We start from the raw sequence: 19,202 nt of genomic DNA, 5'->3' as shown, positions 1-19,202 counted from the left end.
TGATGTAATATTTCAAGGTTGGTTCTACCTCTGTGCAGTGTTCCTCTGTCAATGTTGCAAAGCTTATATTCACTGTTATTCTTGACTGACAAATGACAATATGAAATACACATCATTCTTCATCAGGCCTTCCCTTTTTCTTGATGTAATGAAACATTTTTAGTGGGGAGAAAAAGGTTTTGTTTATATTACTTTTCAGCTATTTCTTTGTAAATAAGTAGCAGCCACAGAATGAGGTGGTTGAAGGAAAGCTGTTTGCATTCACTTACATTTGGTACTTACAAATAAAAGGAAAAGCAATCAGTATTTTTAAAAAATGGGTCTGAATTTGATACGCTAAGAAGTCCAGATCAAATTAATCGGAGAACTTAAAATTTTTACAAGCTTTAAAGGCACTCAGTTTTGTCCAAAGTTCCTGTAACACAGCTGTATTTGTAGGTTTGAGACGGCAAATTTCAGTTTAATACAGGAATCTCTAGTATTAAGCACAGATATGTTGCACTAGCCCAACTATATGCATTACTTTATGAAACAGAAAGAAAAAAACCCCACAAACTTATAATGTATTTGTTTCTGGCTTGCAAACTGTAGGTGGCTCCCTTGGTCTTCTGATTAATTCGGCCTGTGTACGTTTGTTGCCTTTCCCTCTTCACCCTTTCCTTTTCGCAAGTGTACGAATCCAAAGCAAAGGAAGATCCTGCTTTGCAGTGTAGGAGTAACCCAATGTTTGTGTGTCTTACAGGATTTTAATTTAGTTAGATTGTGTGCTTAGGTAATCAGTCTTTATATCTCAGTTTCATATAGGAGTGATGTAGGACTTTTTTTTCTTCTTTCACTGTATTTGAAATTGTTGTTCTTTTTCAACAACAGAATAAACTCAAGTACCATAAAGAAGAAAGAGCGAGTTATTAGTTTGTCATTTTCCATCGTTCCCTTCCCTTCTCAACTGGATTTATCCAAGAAATAAACTGTCAAACTCAGGGATGGAGAAAGCTTTACGTTGTTTAAGTAAACTGATCCCTGAAATTACCACTCAGCATAGATTTAGATATGTGTATGTCTATATTTGTGGTTTTATATATTTAGATTTTTTTAATTATTAAATGAGCTTAGAATTACTTAAGCATTAACTGTGATTGTTGCTTAAGACTGTATTTCTTGATTGAGGAAAAAAGATTGTATATAATTACTAATGAAACAAAAGCTTTTCTTCCCAGAAGTGTCAGGGCCAATTTGTACCAGGTAATGATACCCAGTCTTGCCATGTTTAAAGTATCAAGAGAAAAAAAGAAGGGGGGACAAAAGGCACATGTGTTCTTTGTATTAAGTTTTGTAGCAGTTACGAAGGCATCACTGTAGAAGTTGACTCCTTGATAATTGTACTTTATAAATAAACTTTCAATACTTACATAGGGAAGCACAGTTTTCAAACTGACCTTAGGAGTGATGCCTGTAGTTTTGCTGCAGCTGGGCTATTGTTCAGGAGAATCACAAATGAGGTCTCCCAAGAATTACTTGTGTGTATGTTCCTGTATAAATTTTTTCGTATGGGGAAGCTGCTGTGCAAATGGTAGTGATTCGATAGCACCTGCTCCTGTTGAAGGGAGTGTGTGTCTTTTATTTCAAAAGCATCAGTACCCGTTTCATTCATTATAGTACAAAAGAACTAAAATGAGAATAGGGAAGGGACCTAAACAAACAAAGCTTCCAATTAGGAGGCAACATTTGTAAATTTTAGTTCTTCATATTTTATTTCAAATAGCATTTTAGCACACTTACCTTCAATAAGTTAAATGGTTCCTTTTCTATGTGGAAGGTAATTTGTAGCAATGAGTCACAAAGAATATTTGTTATTTTGAAAAGCCTTACTAAGTAAAATAGATGTACTGTTGGTATGACCTATTAACAATTATATTGCTTACTTGCTAGAAATACATCAGAAGCTGAATATTCACCCTTAAATTTGTATTTAAAAACCATTGTAACAAAAAAGGCTTTTACTCGCTTTTCTGTGGAGTGCATGACAGTTCTGTGTTGATCGTATTTAACACTAACTCTATGTGATACAACAACATGTTGTATGATAAAATGTACAGAAAAGCATTGTTGTAAATATTATTGAAAACAAATGAAGGCTTTCTTTTCATAAACGAAGGCTGATGTTTTGACTACAAGTTTTCTCTGTGGTGGACTAATGTGAGGGAACACTGACATTTTGTGAAAACTTTCCTTTGAAACATACAGAAAGTTTGAGAGAGATAATTTCCCCCCTGCCCCAGCTTGGGACTGTATAGTTGTTTTCATTGTGCTTTCAGAATGTCCATGCCATAGGGTTGAACAGATGCAGGAATTTTACTGGAGATCTCAGGCTGTAGTACACTCTAATTATGTCTCTTTTAAGACACTGGTTTTATAAGCTTTGTGGTGTATTCGTAAGGGAAGTTTAATGAGGGACAGGTCAGATAGATGCATTTTTCCTAGATCTAGTTGTTATTCCTGGAGCTTCCTTTCTTTACATGTGTCATAGTTAAAGTTAGTATTTTTTCAGAGCATTGATGTTGTATCAGGAGGGTTCAGATTGAGCAGTTTGGATATTATCTTGGTTAGCATTACTTAAAGAAGTGTAATAATTCCAGTTTCAGAAAAGCAAATACAGGTAGTCCATTTGTGAATTAAATCATATTCAGATTAAGAGACGGAGGGCAAATAGGTTGAGTTCTGGGATATTTGAAAGTTGCTAAGTTTATTCATCGATTGCTTTGAGGTATACAATAATGTATTCTGCAAAATTCCTATAGAAATTGAGTTCATTTTCAAAATCAGAATATCTATTCTGAATCCAGGTCAAATGCTCTAATGTGGAGGTCATTCCTTCACTTTTAGTTTAGTTAGCACTGCTAAACACTTTTGAAATGTCACTAGGACAAGTTAGGCTTCCTCACTGGAGACTTGAGGAGCAAGGATACAAAATAAGAAACCCTGGTAGTTACTATTGACTGTATTACTTCTACAGATATGGGCTGATTATTTGCCTTGATGATAAAGACAAGAAAAAGGGAGTTAAACTCTCAAAGGCATGCGTTGGTTTTTTACCTATATTTGCTGTCTTGGAGATCCCCATTAGGAAGGAGTAAGGATCACTACTTGTCATACACAGAAAAGTGTATGTTACCCACATATATATATTCAACAAATCTGGGATTCCAGCCTACTGTGTGATAATTGTTCTCTTTCAACAACAAAATAAATTAATGTACCATAAAAAAGAAAGAGTCATTAGTTTGCCATTTTTCATCGTTCCCTTCCCTTCTCAACTGGATTTATCCAAGAAATAAACTGTCAAACTCAGCGATGGAAAAAGTTTTGCATTGTTTAAGTAAACTGATCCCTGAAATTACTGCGTGATAACTGTTAGTAGTTAGGACATTCTGTACCTATGATATACCTTGTTTTTGTAAGGGAGATAGAGCTTTTGTTTGTTGCAGCTTTATAAAATACAGCAGAGGAAGAAAGGCAGTTTTGTATTCTGAAATGTCTGTTTCGGGCGTAGTGATGCAGTGCTCAGATAAACTATAGCACCTTTAATGAGCAGTTGAGGACAGAGACACATGTACTAGGCACACCAGGGAAAGAGGTTGTGTACAAAGTCTAATTAGCATGAAATATGAATACATTCATGAAGTAGTCTTGATCTATAATGCTCTTACAGAGTATTTTTTTCTATGAATTCAACAAAAAAGAAATTCAGAAGTAGAACTCAAAAAAAAAAAGTGAGTTTTGTTTGTTTAAAAACAAACAAAAATCTGTATTCCTGGAAGAAAACACATTCTGTATGAATAGGTAAAAAGATTAGACTGAAACGAATGCTTTCTGTAATGTCAAAACAGACTGAAAAACCCTTCAAAAGATATTCTTTCAAGCATCTTTTTTTTTTTCCCAACTTCATTTTTTGCAAGGGATTTTAAGTTAGGTGCTAGAAAAATCTATTTAATTTAACCTGGTTTCTCAGAACATGATTAAATAGCCCATTCCATGGATTTTACTGTGGTTTTTTGCTAAATGAACTATTAAGATCACTTGTTGTGGAATTTTTCCTAAATTGTGTGTTACCTTTCATGTGTAAGAAATGTACATAAATGTACATAAAATACACTGATAATGAGTTGGAGGTCAATCACTTGTCTCTTTGAGGTCTGTGTTCTATAATTCTATGCATGGTGGTTATAAACAAATGTCTTTCGCCTTCTGGTGTTTTATTTGTAGCTGTATTTCCTCAAAAATTTCTCAATAGTTGTCAAGAAAGCTCCTTATCTAGCTGCTTCTAGAAAGCTGAGCGTTGTAATGCAGGTTCTTCAGCTGAAGTCCCACAGTTGGCTGTGAATTTGTGGCCCAAGTGAAGGTGAGAGGGGAAATTTAAAAAAAAAAAAGCTAAGGAAAGGGTGGAAAACAGATCAGCTGCTTACCAGGAAAGTTTGTACTGACTCTTAAATACACGATGCACCTATGTTGTAATATCCTGAAAACTTCCAGCAGAGTTCCAGGAATAACAGTGTATTTGTTTAAATAAAAACCCACTGTAAACAAAGATGTAACACTGTAAGCGAAGATAAGCAAAATTTATGGCCTTACTTGTGAAATAATTCTTTGAAGTCTGTATTAAAGAGATCTCCCCTCTGTCTTTCGGCAGCACTGTAGCTGGTACATACTACATTACTTCCAAATGTACTTTCTCTCACATTTTTCTTATATGAAATACAATGTGAGTGTTTTCCTGTAAAAAATACGGATGGAATGTGGTGTGATTCATGGCCTACTTCCAGTTATGTATTGTGCTGATCCACAATGATGTATTTACAAAAAATGCTCCCTTCCCCATGCCTGCTGTTTTTATGTGCAAAACTGATTTTTCTTCTTTTTTTGCTGACCAAAAAAAAATTCCTCATCTGCTTTTGAGATTGCAACTTTCATCTGATTGATAGTTGTTTCAACTGTAACGCTATTAAGAAGTGCTTTGAACAGAATATTTGCCACTGCAAGAATTTCTACCATATATGCATAGACTGAGTGTAGGTCTTCTATCGAAGTGAATAAAGGTTCTTAGGAGAAAAATACATTAAAAAGCTACATAAAGGATTAAAAGTTAACAATCATGCTATTAAGTCTCTGAATTCATTGACAAATTGAAAATACTAGGTACATAGGCATTAGCACAGATAAGAAGCTGATAATTTTGTCGAGTTATTTAATTACCTGTTAATGATCTCTAAAGGATGTAAAGTTGAACTTACAAATTTGCATATTCTGTAACTGCTATGTGTCTTGTGCAGTTGTGGGCAACTGAAACTTCTCTGAAACTTCATTCTCTCAGATACCTTTTTCTGTTCTGTAAGGTAGGAATATAATACAGAATTAGTAGAATACTAATACAGAATGATTTCCCAAGACGTAGAGGCAGGGGAATAAGAAATTTGTGGCTTAGAGGCTTTCTAAAAGTAAAATTCTGCCTGGTAAACTGGATGATGTGGACCTGTCTGTAGGTTGCATATTCTGAATGGTAGTATGCATAGAATAAGTTTGGAGGTTTTCCTTTTGACCCTTTTTGTTCTTGCATTTAAGACATTTGGATCATTAACACTGAGATGCTGCCTTCTTAATGAATCATTTCAGCCAAATTTTGCTTATGTTGGTAATATAAAGCTAAGCAGAGCATAGATTACATGATTTTGGTAAAGGTGAGAGACTGGTAGCTGTGCGTTTCAGGACTATTTTTAGGCTGCTGCAGTGCAAGTGGCTTAATTTAGTATTCTGGTAGGTCCCCAAAGACTAATCCTGTAGTGTGGAAGTAATTTATCTTCTGCCTCTAGAAGGCAGATAATCGTTGCATATGTATTCAGTGAGCACCTGGGTGTTTTCAAGACTCTTCGAGATATTTGGACCTCAAGAAAGCTTTTTCAAGGTAGATCTGTTAGAAATTAGTAATAATATATATACAACCACACAGGCTTGTTGAGCCCTGTGTTTTATCTTCAGCAGGTGTCCAAGAGCAGATGCTTAGGCGGAAGAGTAAATGTATATGAATTAATATGTATTAAATGTCTGTCGTCTTATGTACGTAGAATAAACTGAATAGTGATACTTCACAGCTCTCAACAGTCGACAGTTTTTTCTGAGCCAGAGGTCACATCTTTATGCATAGTTAAGTCTTTAATGTGTTTTTTCTGCAGTGAACTTGTGATCTTTTTGCATTCATAACCTATGGCATTGGTCTTCTCTGTATTCCAAACAAATGTTTAGTTTTCCAGTGTTTCAGTAGTGCTGCTTGCTAGTCTTTCAGGTTTCATGTATTACTGATTAATATTTACTTTCTCTGTGTTTTCAAAGACCACAGAGGAGAAGACCAAAATTGTACATGATACACAAAAGACAAACAGTAATACATCATTGAATGATGGCCAGTATCTGATAAGTATCCACCCCAGTTATTGGGGAGGGAACCTCATGTTTTTTGTTATCTTAGTATGGAATCATCAAATCTCTCAATTACTGTTTGTTTTTCAGACAATTACATTAGTATGCCAGGAATGTTTCAATGTCACACTGTATCGAAACTCTATGGGGATGACCTTAGTTTGAATGATCATTAGTCAGAATGATGGTAATGTGGGAACATGCAACATGTGCTCCCGGTGACACTGTGGTGTGGCAGTTCTGCCCCAAACAAGTCACTGTCCTCTAATGTGTCTGGGTAAAACACAAAGTAATTTTAATCTAAAGATTGCAGTAGGTTGTATTCTTATCACTGACACCAAAAATATTTGTGCCCACATATGATTAGGTTGAAAGGCATGCTTGCTGTAGATTACATGCAAATAATTGACCACAGGCACACAATTTCAAACATTTGCTTATGGAAGACTAATTTTTCAACATTTTATAAATAAGGATGAAAGTTGCTATTTGTATTTATCAGCTGTCAAAGCTGTGGTTACTAGTCAGCTTCACAGGGCACTGTTTACTGATTATAGAAATTAATGGAATCTGTTAAGACAGAAAATTTCCCAATTATTTTTAATAATATCCTTTTCTCTCATGAAGTTATACTTTGGACCTGATACCTATGAAAGCATCCCTTTGAGTTCTGTGGGCTCAATAAAACAATAAATACAAGATAATTACCAATGTTGTTTTAAACTCTAGTGGGGGAATAGAATTCTTTTTACTAAATGTAAAATCACATTTATTAAGTACTAAGTCAATGGAGATGTAACATGGTGTATTTCACACACTTAAAAAAACTACAGTAGATCTTGTACATAGTAAACAAACGGAGGGTTTGGGGATGTAGATATATACAAGTGAAACGATGTTTCATGAATGTTTGTTTAAAACCTTGATGACAGAGAAATATTCAAAAGGGAAAGTATACCAGAATATACATTTGGAAATGTGTATTTTACTTAGTGTTTAAATATTTAGTCAAAAGATTTGTATGTGAAATATCACCCCGAAAGAGGAAAAGGAATCAATTTAACTCTTTATTTTACTCAAATTTTAGTCTGTTCCATTAACACCACTATCTATTTGACTTGAGTGTATAAAGGGATTTTTTTATCTTGGGATCTTTTTTTAGATTCATTATTTCTAAAATTCCTTTAGAAAATGTAGTTCCCATGAGAACCTTTATGGGGAAAGATGTGCCTTTTACAAGCCCAATCAAGAGGAACAGCAGCCGAACTATTAATTTAAAAGATTTTTATTTACTAGACATGTCATATTAATAACAGAAAATGAGTTTATTAAAATCTTTATAAAATATGATAGCAGGTCTTTTTATATTTTGTTTTACTTTGATTTTTTTTTTGTCTGAGTCATGCTTTTCTTTTACTTTCAAAAGGTGTATGGATAACAGACGTACCAGTTAGCTGTAATTATTTTCTAGATTCTATCCTATTTCGCAGTTCTGAGGTGGCGATGACCTGATATCAGACAAAAAAGTATAACTGGGACATGCGACTCTCTAGATTAGAAATACTATTACAGGCAGCATTTTACTTTTATGGGCAAATGTCTTCTCTGACCCACATAAAAAATTACTCTATTACTTTTAAAATACATTGACTGATCTCTTTAGTCACTAGTCAAGCACTAATATGTAGGAAGCAAAGACACGGAATGTCTCGGTGCCCGGGAAAACCCACCAAGGATAAGCATCTCTTTGGAGCAAATGCCGGGATGTTCTCATTAAATGTTGCAGATATCGGAGCAGAGGCAAAGGGAGAAACGGGATGGAGTGTCCTGAGGCTTTCTTCTGTATATATTCATGGAGAGAATGTGGGAGAAGAGTTCATGGGAAAGCCTGCCAGGTTTTGTTCTGGCTTCTTACAGCACATCACACAACACAGTTAAGCAGGCCCATTGAGGATGTTTTCAGTTGAATCACTGTTTGCTTGCTGTTGTTTGATTTCTAATGTTTAGAAGGAGTACTTGGATGTATTTCTGTGACCATTTGTATGTGATGAATAGTTAATACTTGCTTACTCTCTTTTTAGCAAAACCAACATCTTTTGCATTGACCTTTAGCAGGGTAAATAGAAGCGGTTGAAATCAGGGTGGTGTGGTGGTGTTTTTTTTGGTGTTGGTTTTTTTTGTTTTTTTGTTTTTTTTGTTTTTTAAATAAATTATTTGTGGCCCAGACATCTATTTGATTTCAGGCTGAAGGAAGCTGCATTATGGAGTGGTTAATTAACTATACCTGTACAACTTTATTGCACAAGTTCCTGATGCAGATTTTCAAATTACACTTGAAAATTAAATTACACTAATTACAACCACATTAGGGCAATTTTAATAGAACAAAAAATATTTGATATAGTCATTAAATGCGGTGGTCAAATATTATAATAATAATCAATTCTATTATAAGAACAAATAATAGGAATATAGATTCCCTGCTATTTTTTGATGGAACTAATTTGTAAAACTAAGTCATGATTTTTTTTTTTTTCTACCACAGAGCATAATCTGTTGGGTTGATGTCACTTCCTTCAGCTTGATTACATTAATTAGGCAAAAAAGTATGAGATTGCAAGAGCTTCTATCTTTTTTTCCTTGTGAGTTGTGTGGGTTGTTTTTTGGTTTTGTGGGTTTTTTTGTTTTGTGTGTGTGGTTTTTGTTTTGTTTTTTTTTTTAATCTTAAGAGTTCAAACCAAGATCCACTTTCAGATCAATTGCTTGATTTCCTTGTAATTTTTTTTTTCCTTAAAATACTGTACCAGGTATTTAGCTGTTCTGATTGCAGAAAGGACAGAGTGACAGTAGGAGTGCTTAATTAATTTTACTTCAGGAATTGATAACTAAGTGTGGCTTTTTTTAAAGTGAACAGGAAAATGCCAGGTGGCATTGGGAATAAACATGAGATCACACTTCTGCTGACTGACTTGACAAGAGGCCATGACTAGCATCTGTTAATACTCTTGCATTTATCTCTAGATAGCTGGGGAAATGGTTTGCTATTTGTCAAAGTGTAAGATCAAATGACAGTGTGGAGAATATAAATGAATTTGGATACCAGACTACTTTAATTTCAGTTTATGGAGTTCATGAATTGCATGACATCTGTGTTTTGCAGGAGAGATTATGTGGTCCAGGAGAGGATTTGTGGCTTCAGCTGTGTGAACTGTGGTATCTCCCCGAGTATTTCCTCTGGGATCCATTGAATATTCTCTGGGTTAATTGGTTATACGATTGGATGGAGAAAACCTCCTTGGTCACTGGTCCACTTAGCTTGCACCGTTGTTTACTGACTTGTTGCTGTTGTCAGGGCTCTGCTCGTTCAGGGTGCTCCTGGACACATTTGCGCTTCTTGCTGATCAGCAGGTTATTGGCATAGTTTGGCTTGAGCATGCAAAACTTGCCAGAGTTCATTCTGCTGTCTGGACAGGAGGCTGGTCATATTTCATCTGCTTTACTGAAACAAGTGGTTGGTGGAAGCTCACAGGCTTGTGTGAAGACCTTTGCTAACTAGACCTCACCTGTGTGAACTGCTGCACTGTTTCATTTGGGTGTGGAAATTCTGTTGTTAGACAAACGGCAAGACTCAGCATTGGTATATTGGTGAGGGAAGTGCAGATTTTGGACTATGTTCGACTTTCCTCCCTCTCCCCCTTTCTTTGACTTTTATTTCCATTCCTGGGTGCCCCTACAAGTAACACAGAAAGAGAAAACTGTCAGTAGCTTCCCAATATCATCAATTTATCCAGGCTTAAAGAAGTTTTATGATGTTGTAGTAGAATTTACTTAATTTTTGTGCTACAAAATATGTTCTAATCTTTCAATGGCATTCCTGGCTCCTTATTTCAATTTTGTACCAAGTTGTATCACCTGAGGGTTTTCTTGAGTGAACTTCCTGGTGTAATTAATAGTTTCAGCTGTTCAAGCATATGCCCGTCTGTAAAGCTTATGTCGCTTTAAACTATATGTATGCTTTTTTTTCCTCCTGTAGTCTTATAGCAGCCATATATCATCTTTCAGGTAAAGGGAATAATAAAACAATTAATTTATTTTGTATATTTACTTTTGCTGCCAAATACTAGTAAATGCAATTAGGAAGCCATTTGCCAGATGGAAGTAAGATGAAATTGCTCATTCATTTCCTGTGACAATGTAAGGGCATTTGTTCACTGTGGGTACAGACTTGATAGGAATCAGAGATTAAGGCTCTGGTTCAGATAGGCTAAAGTTCACTTAGGTCTCTTCTTTCTCCACACTGTAATTCAATGTACTCCTTTTTGTCTCCCATTAATTTTCATCCTCACCATGTTCATGACTGAGAGTTTTTACTGTTAATTATTTATTAAAACTATTCACTGCTTTTTTTAAAAAAGGAGGTTAGTATGAACTGGTCGTTTTGCTCAGAGTAAAATGCTTTAACATCTCCAATAGTATTAAATGAAGTTGTACGTGTTTCTAAAGATTCGTTATGACATCTTTTAATGCCATTCAGTAGCTGAATTAATGAACAGGTGTGCTTAGTTTTTTTGCTACAGAAGTACAAAAGTAAAGGTAGTAGAAAAAAATGTTTGTTTGTTCATAATTATCATTCCTCTTGTTTAAAGTATTGTAAACTTTTATAACATTTTGTTTAGTGTTGCCATTTTTTCTTTAGACACTAGATGTGTTTCAAGCAGTGCACTTTCTGTGGGATTAAATTAGTTCCCAGCTGAAGGTATCACTAAAGGTACACGCTTGAGCTGCACATGCGTTTCATGATGGAATATGAACAGAAAACAATCCCTTGCAGCATGTTGCATCAGCTTTTTTCCTCCAACACTGATAAACAAATACGTTGCTACTAACAAAACAGAACTCTATTCTAAATTAAAAAAAAAAGTAGGTTATGTAACAGTGGTGCTTAGATCTGTATTTTCTGGTTTTCAGAGAGAGACAGCTGCCTATGCTAAAACTGCCTTTTGCTTTATCATGTTGGCTCTTTCTCTTTCCCTCTCCTGTCTGCTAAAGTACAGTAAAGAAAAGTAAACTCAGCCAGAACTTTCTATAAGTGTAATTGTTGTGAGATAATTTTGCATTAGTGAGTATTTTGTCATTTCCATGATAGTTGTTTTTTTAGAAAAAAGTGCCTGCCTTTTTAAAAATTTCTTCCCAACTTAATGGGGAAATAGTTTTAAACAATGAAGATTATATTTTTCTCAGTGTCTTCAAAACAAAAAATGCAAACATGTATGTGTGCCTTGGTGTTTGTATATATATATATGTAGGTATTCCAGGTAAGTCCAAATATTAATCTACAGAAATTTGTGTGAAAATGGATTAAATTTCAAGAAAAAAACCCAGAGATGCAGGGTAGGGAATTTAAAAATGTTTCGTATTAACACAACAGAAGTGCATGAGGCTTGTCAGTTATCAGAGATCTGGTGATCTGAAACACGAGAGGACAACCGGACAGGCCCTTCCGAGTCTGAACTCTATGCTGCTGCTGTGCACCCTTCTTCCATGTGGTGACAAAATACTCGGGCTTTTGAATTCTCTTACTGAGAGCTCGTGAACGAGATGTTTTGCAAAGAGTGTCTTGCTAGAGTACCGGGCAGACTTAATCACTATTGGAGGATTCTGCCATCATTCCAGGGCTGTATAATGCAGTGGAAGACTGACATAAACTTGATTAGTGAGTCTGTTCTGGGAAGTGAAACAGGTGGGCCATGGATTTGGAAGGCTGAATTTGGATCAAGCCTTATTTAAGAAAGGAAAAAGCTGGTCATGTGTTCTGAAATGAGAGAGGCAAACTTAGGCAGGGTGCTCACAGGCGAATGACAAGCTCAGCAGGAGCTGGGTAGGAGATGGACGCTGTGGAATAAAGCTTCAGACTTGGAGAGCTGACCCGTTTCTTTCAACGTCCGATTGCTTAACTGGATGTTGTGGTCAGAACGTGAGGAAATTTCCCATCTGCTACAGCTTTTTGTCTAAAATATGACCACATTTGTTATGGAAAACTGGGCACGACTCTCACTAGGTAAAGTCTTCAAGACTTGTCAGCTTGAAAACAAGCTGATTTTGCATGAAGATGTAAGCCAGTGCCATTATCAGTGCTGTAGTGACTAATCACAGCATTAAAGTCCAGGGTCTGTATGAGTAATACAGATGCTCTAGCTTCCAGATTAATTTTTCTTCTTGCTTTTTTTGAGCTGCCCTATGTCGACTGCTAAAAAAAAATCCTTTTTTCATCTTTTCCTCTGGTTCTGTGGCATCAAGCTGAAAAGCATGTCTTATCTTTGAACAGGCACTTGGGATGGGAGTACCCAAAAAGGGTTGGGAGGTTGGTCAGCAATAGTATATTGATTCTGGAATCTATCAAGCAGCTTTTATTTGTTAAATTATTAAAAAAACCCCTGTAGTCCATGGTCCTGCCACAGTTAAGTCAGTGTTAAAAATGGACCATGGGATCAGTGGGAGAAAGAGGTGAGGATGAGGGAATCTTGTACTAGCTTAGTTTGAAAATGCTCAGGGTAAACTAATTATTCAAGTGGTGTAAACCCAGTAGAATTATTTTATTCCAGATATTTTTCTAATGGTAATGTCTATAAGGAGAAGAATAAAACTGTTTTCCTTGTTCTGTTTTTTTTGGAGGTTGAAAGTGAGACTTTGGTTATTCTTCACACTAAAAACCAACATATTTTTTTAGGAGATACCTGTAATGAAACCCATGCTGATGAAATTAGTACAGTAGAACACAATGCTCAGAGAAGAAAGGCATATTTAGTCTGATTAAAAATTCTCCTTAATTTTAATTTCAGGTGTTTTAAGTTTCGTTTGAATGACTTGAAATGTTCACTAAGTTTAATTAATGTTAAGCATGTTACAGAGCCAAGTATATGATGTGATTTTTAAAATGAAATAAATCCTTGTCAGTGTGTTTACTTAATTAATACTTAAGATAATTCTGTAAAAATTAAGTATGTTAAATCATGCAAAAAAAATCAACATGTATTTTAAATATTTCAGTGATGTTTGGTTTCTATATAATGTTAAGTAGTGAATATAAGACCAGTGGTCCTTGCTAATTTAAGAAGGAAAAAAAAAAGTGTTTTCTTATTTGGTTTTGCTCTTTCCCAGTAACAATATAAATAATTAGTAAAAACCTGCTTTTATATAGTGTGATAAATTTCAAATTATATCTCTTATTGGTTTGGGATGAAGAACTTCAAATGGTATTTCTTATTAATATTTCAACAGAGGGCACTCACGTGCTTTGAGGTAGCACCAAATCACTGTGTTTTTAAAGGTGCTTGAAATAAACTGGAGCTGAACATAATGAATTTTGTGGGTTAAGATACATAAATATGATTTGATAGTCCTTGGGAAAATTGGTCATTGTTATATCAACATTTTCATTTCATGTTCCTCCTAATTTTATAAATTTGCTTTGTTTCTTTGGATATTTTAAAGTATGTTGAAACAGTGCATTGATTTTTGCCTTCAACTGATTGTAATAGGTGCATTATTGTGGCTTTCTAGCTGAGTTGCTATTAGATTTAACAGTTGAAATAATGAATCAGAATTTAATAAATATGTCCTTTACAGCTAAGAAGGCAGTAGAAGAATCAGAAGAAAAGAAAACAGTTCAGCCAAAGAAGAAGGTTAAAGAATTAAGAATTTTGGATGGAAAAACGGCACAAAACTTATGTAAGTGATACTAAATGCATTAGATGAATATCTAATTGGCGTGTATACACACCTGTTCTTAAATGTTTTATTTCTTTTTTGTTTGTTTAAATGTACAATATTATTTTTCTAAAAACTGGCTAATGTGAACATGAGTCTTAAGTTTAGAAGCGGTTTACGTACATATGATTTGAATTTACTATACAACTTGGGACAACTTTAGAAATGAACATGGAAAAATGGTGTAAACTTTAATGTTAACTTTTTTTTAAAACAAAAAGTTGCTGCTTTATTTGTTTTAGACTGGAAGTATAAGGGAAGGCACAGTGTTGTTAGGTTTTGTGAATTGGGATTGAGAGGCCGTTCCTAATGGTTCTTTCTGGTTAGAGCAATGGAGAAATAGAGCTTGATGTGGGTTAGACTGTTAACCTATTTTGTAATATTTTTCTCTTTAAGTTAGGTGCAAATACTACTACCATAAATTGCAAAAAAAAAACCCCAACTCCACCTGTTGTTTTCACTTGCTGCTTCTCTCTTAAATTATGGAGTGAAATCAACTACCAAGAATAGTAGATTCTTTTATTTGAATTTGAAATACAATAAAACGTCGCTAGTCTGTCTATGCCCATGGCAAATGAAGTGTTTAAAACCAAATCTGTGCATTGTTTACTACCACATCCATGAGCACATTTTCTTAAGGAGAAAATGCATTGTGACACAAGTGATATAAAACTTCTAGTTTAGAAAATATGGATGTAGGAAACTCAGCCATAGCGGTTAGGTTGAATATACAGTGCTTTATAAAAATGATATGCTGGTCCACCTGTGTTAGGAATACTTTGTAGTTTATTGAATGGAGCTCTGTTGAGATGATATAACATCCTGAGATCAAATTGCTTTGAGAACTCCTGTCCAAATTTGAAGAGTATACAGTATACTTTGTCTCTTGTATAAGTTCGGTTACCCTAAAAAGCAGTGAAGTTAGAGCATTTGTCTTTGCCCAGCTCTCCATTATCCTTTTGACATGGAATTTTTTCTAGAATGTCATGTAAATATCATTCAACCAATTGTAAATGCAGTACAGCTATTCATACATGGTTATGAAAGCAAACAATAATAGCTAAAGTCTTCTAGTGGTTGAATAAATCTGTTTAAGTAGTAACGCAGATATGTTGCCATTCATAAAAAAAACAGGACTTCATTACTAGAAATAAATAACAGTACTAGGGAGCAACTGAGGCTGATTAACCAGTAAAACTGTTGTCATAGCTTAATTTCTTATAAGTGAAATTCATAAATTGAACTGCCATACTGTGGCTCATCTACTGTTTTATATAGAAAACTTCTTCATTGTGAATCATATAGATTTGGATGAAGATATGATTTTTGAATTGCTAGAAAGTGTTTGCCTGCTGGTATGAATCTTTTGGACCTTTTTGATTCTAATGATTTATTACTGAATTTCAGCAATATTTTTGGGTTCTTTCCGCTTGCCTTATGAAGAAATTAAAAATATAATTTTAGAAGTTGATGAAGAGAAGCTGAGTGAGTCTTTGATTCAGGTATGTGAAAATGTTTCTGGTTTTGCCCATAGTTTGTTTTCCGCATAAAAATACTCCAAAGGTATAAGAATTCAGAAGTAAGAAATGCATAGAATTTTCTAGTCATCAGCTACAAATGTATTAGCTGTGTTTACCATTTTTTAAAATTCACTTCTACTTGGTTGGTTGTGGCAGTAAAACTATCTTTAAAAGACACTATTAACAAAAGAACTTGTGAATCTCTAACTTTCTGAGGTTCCTCTTTCAAAAGGAAATCTCTTATTATAGTTTTTCAGATTACCTGAAATACAGAATAGTTTCATATTGGTATAGTTATCTCCACAACCAATATGGAGATATCTTGACACCTGGATAATAGAAGTAGGGTGTAATACAGAGGTGGCAAATTTGTTTTCACTGGGGGCCACATCAGCCTCGCGGTTGCCTTCAAAGGGCAAAATGCAGTTTTAGGACTGTATAATTGTAGGGGTGGTTATATTTATGCAGACCTAAAACTACATTCGTCCCATTGAAGGCAACCATGAGGCTGATGTGGCCCTAGTGAAAATGAGTTTGACACTCCTGGTATAATATGTTATGCTGAAGTATGAGGTCATGATAATAACAAACTGCTGGAAGCTGGTGTTGTAATGGTTGCTTATGAGGTGAAAATGATTGAGAAGTAGTAGTGAGTATGTGCTCAGCAGGACAAGTGTAGGTACCACTGTGGTGTAGCTGGACATGGAACAGTTAAGCCCTGGCCTACTTGTGCGAGCAGGGGCACAGGTTGCCCACCCCGGCCTACTTGCAGAATGAGAACCAGCGAAGTCCTCAAAGCCGCACAAGCACTGTTCAGCAGTAGCTAAAACATTGGTGTATTATCAACACTGGTCACAAGTCAAAAGAGCACCGGATGGGCTGCTATGAAGGAAATTAACTGCATCCCAGCCAGACCCAGTACCCCATAAAAAAAGGCAAATGTGACTACAAGGTGTATGAGGTCAAGTATTTCCAGTAGAGAGGATAATTATTATGCTTTTGAATAATGCAGTTCTAAGACCTTATCTAAACTACTAGTTACATTTAAGAGAAGTGAAAAGAGAAGCTGAACTTAAAAACCACTTAAGATGATTGAGGAATGGAGAAACATTCTACAGAAGGAAGCTACCCTGTTTGCCAGAAAATAATACAATAAGTTTTGGAGCAAAAATTAATATAAACCCCTATTTTTTTACATGGATAGCTACCTGGACACTATTGAAACTGACTTTTTGAATGAACTGTAACTAGGGCTTATTTTTGGAGTAGGGCTTATATTTTGAGCATCCTCAAAAATCCTGAAAAATCATGGTAGGGCTTATTTTCAGGGTAGGTATTATTTTTGGGGAAACAGAATAGAAAGGATTGGCTTGATTAGGTTAGCAGTATCAATAGCTGAGAGGGGATATGACTGCATTATAACTATATGAGGAGAAGAGTGATGGGTGTTAGGATTGGGGAGAAAAATGAAGTTGCATAAGTAAAAGGTAATAACACCAGAACAAATGTATATGAATTCATCATGAGTGCAACTATCTAGAAACTCAGTTGCCTGTAATCTTCAAAAAACTGAGGCTTTGGAGATTGATCCATTTCTGAAGGGAATGGTGTGACAGAGTTGCTTCTGATAGCAGGGAAATTTAGCTGATAGCCCAGAAGAAATTCCTTTTGTGTTTCTCAGAGATATATTCTTAGAAATGTATTGGGGTAAATGGGCTGTATCATCTATTTCATGTTCAGTCTATTCTGGTTTATTTTTATTCTAATCTTCTGACTGATTTATTCACTAATTTACCAGTTTAACAGTTCTTACTACTACTGATTGGAAAAATTTTACAAAGCAAACCTTGCTTTCTTTTATGCATAGCAAAACTTGCACCTTTTGAAAATGCACATGTAGAAACTGCTTTGTTTTAAGTATCGAAGTGGTGAAAGCTAAATGGGTATAGCACAAATGGGCATATAGAAAAGTGCTTTTTCAGTTATGCTTTTCAAGTCCTCGTTTCTTGCTGCTTTTCAAATGTATGTTGTAATACTTATTAAAATTAGTTTGATTAATCAGTTTGAGTACCCAGTAGATGATATACTGTTTTAACTCTTCCTTGAGGAAGACACCATAAGAAAAAATATTCTCAATTCCCAATGAGTCTGAGAGAATAAGTTCTTGTAAACATACAGTTGTCAAACACCACGTTGTGACAGTGAGTAGTGAGTGATAGTTTCAGCCTCTTAATGTTAGCCTTATATTTCTATTTATTTTTATGTTTATGTAAACCATTTTTATTTACTCTATTTTTATTTAAACCCACATCACCATGAATATGTTATGAAACTCCATTTCTTGAATACTGACAAGGATTTGAGTATGTGACCACTGAATTCTTTAGCTTCATTTTCAGTTATGTAATACAATTAATATAAGTAAACATATTTAAACTTTTATATACAGGGGGAGCTGCAGCACTAGTGGAGCCAAACTCTGTCTTAGAAGCTGAGGGTGAAATGAGCTGATCTGTTAGTTCTAGACCATAAAGGGGTATGGATGAGAAAAAAGAAATGATCAAGTATTTCTGCCTCCCTTCTCTAGATGTGAATGTCTCCAACTCAGTACCTTTGATTTCTTCAGTGGCCAGTGCTTGCCCGTAACTCCCATAATGCCTTTTGAAATTCCACAGAATCACACTTGCATCCAAGCCAATACAGTGTTTTGATCCCATATCCAGTTTCTAAAAAATTACATTATTTTTGTTTCCTAGTTTTTCCTGTCACAAGTCTTTAACATGAACAAAGGTGGTTCGTGGAGATTGGAAATGAAGTAAAAGGCACCTGTGTGTCTAGACAGCTCTAATGTAATCATATAAGCTAATAACTTCTTAATTCACTTTGGTTTTTTCATCTTAAGATTTATGAACCTTTTTGAACAAAAAAGGCCTATTGATGGTTGCTTGCTTGAATGTAAATGTGTACTTTTTTTTTCACTTGAAGAATTACATTACTGGTTTGATTTCAACTAACATATATATCAAAATTTAAATACATCCTAAACTTTTACTGAGTGTCTCTTAAGACAAGGTATTCTTCTACCTTAATCGAAATATTTTACCCATTTGTATCTGCATTTTGAGATGTTAACATCATGTAATAAGTCATACAATTTTCTTTGGGAAAATGGACAAGATTTTAAGCAAGTTCTACTTTTTTTTCACATCCAGAAGATCTGTACAATTTTGAGATGTTGCTCTTTTCTGTGTAAGGTGTTCTTAATTGATGTTTGTGCACAGCTATTTTGAATAATGTCTCAAGACTTATTTTTTGTAGGTAGTTATGTCTAGCTTTACATAGACCAGCTATTTCTTGAGTAATATTTAATGAGAAAGATACAATCATGAGGGCAAAAAAAGATGTAGATAGAGTATAATTCTTTAGGCTCTGACAGCATCAAACAGT

The 19,202-nt window shown here is 34.9% G+C and overlaps 1 protein-coding gene across 4 annotated transcripts in view; it reads left to right on the top strand.

The window, feature by feature from the left end:
- DIAPH2 (diaphanous related formin 2) overlaps positions 1–19,202 on the top strand; it is a 211,122-nt gene that overhangs the window by 62,065 nt on the left and 129,855 nt on the right. For all 4 annotated transcript variants that reach the window (XM_065643073.1, XM_065643071.1, XM_065643074.1 and 1 more), the window contains 2 exons: positions 14,095–14,196; positions 15,643–15,737. In XM_065643073.1, coding sequence (XP_065499145.1) covers positions 14,095–14,196; positions 15,643–15,737 — 197 coding nt within the window. The remainder of the gene's footprint in view (positions 1–14,094; positions 14,197–15,642; positions 15,738–19,202) is intronic.

This window comes from Caloenas nicobarica, chromosome 12, assembly GCF_036013445.1.
Source record: "Caloenas nicobarica isolate bCalNic1 chromosome 12, bCalNic1.hap1, whole genome shotgun sequence".
NCBI lineage: Eukaryota > Metazoa > Chordata > Aves > Columbiformes > Columbidae > Caloenas > Caloenas nicobarica.
The sequence above is the reverse complement of the archived record's forward strand: the minus strand, read 5'-3'. Positions and strand labels throughout refer to the sequence as shown.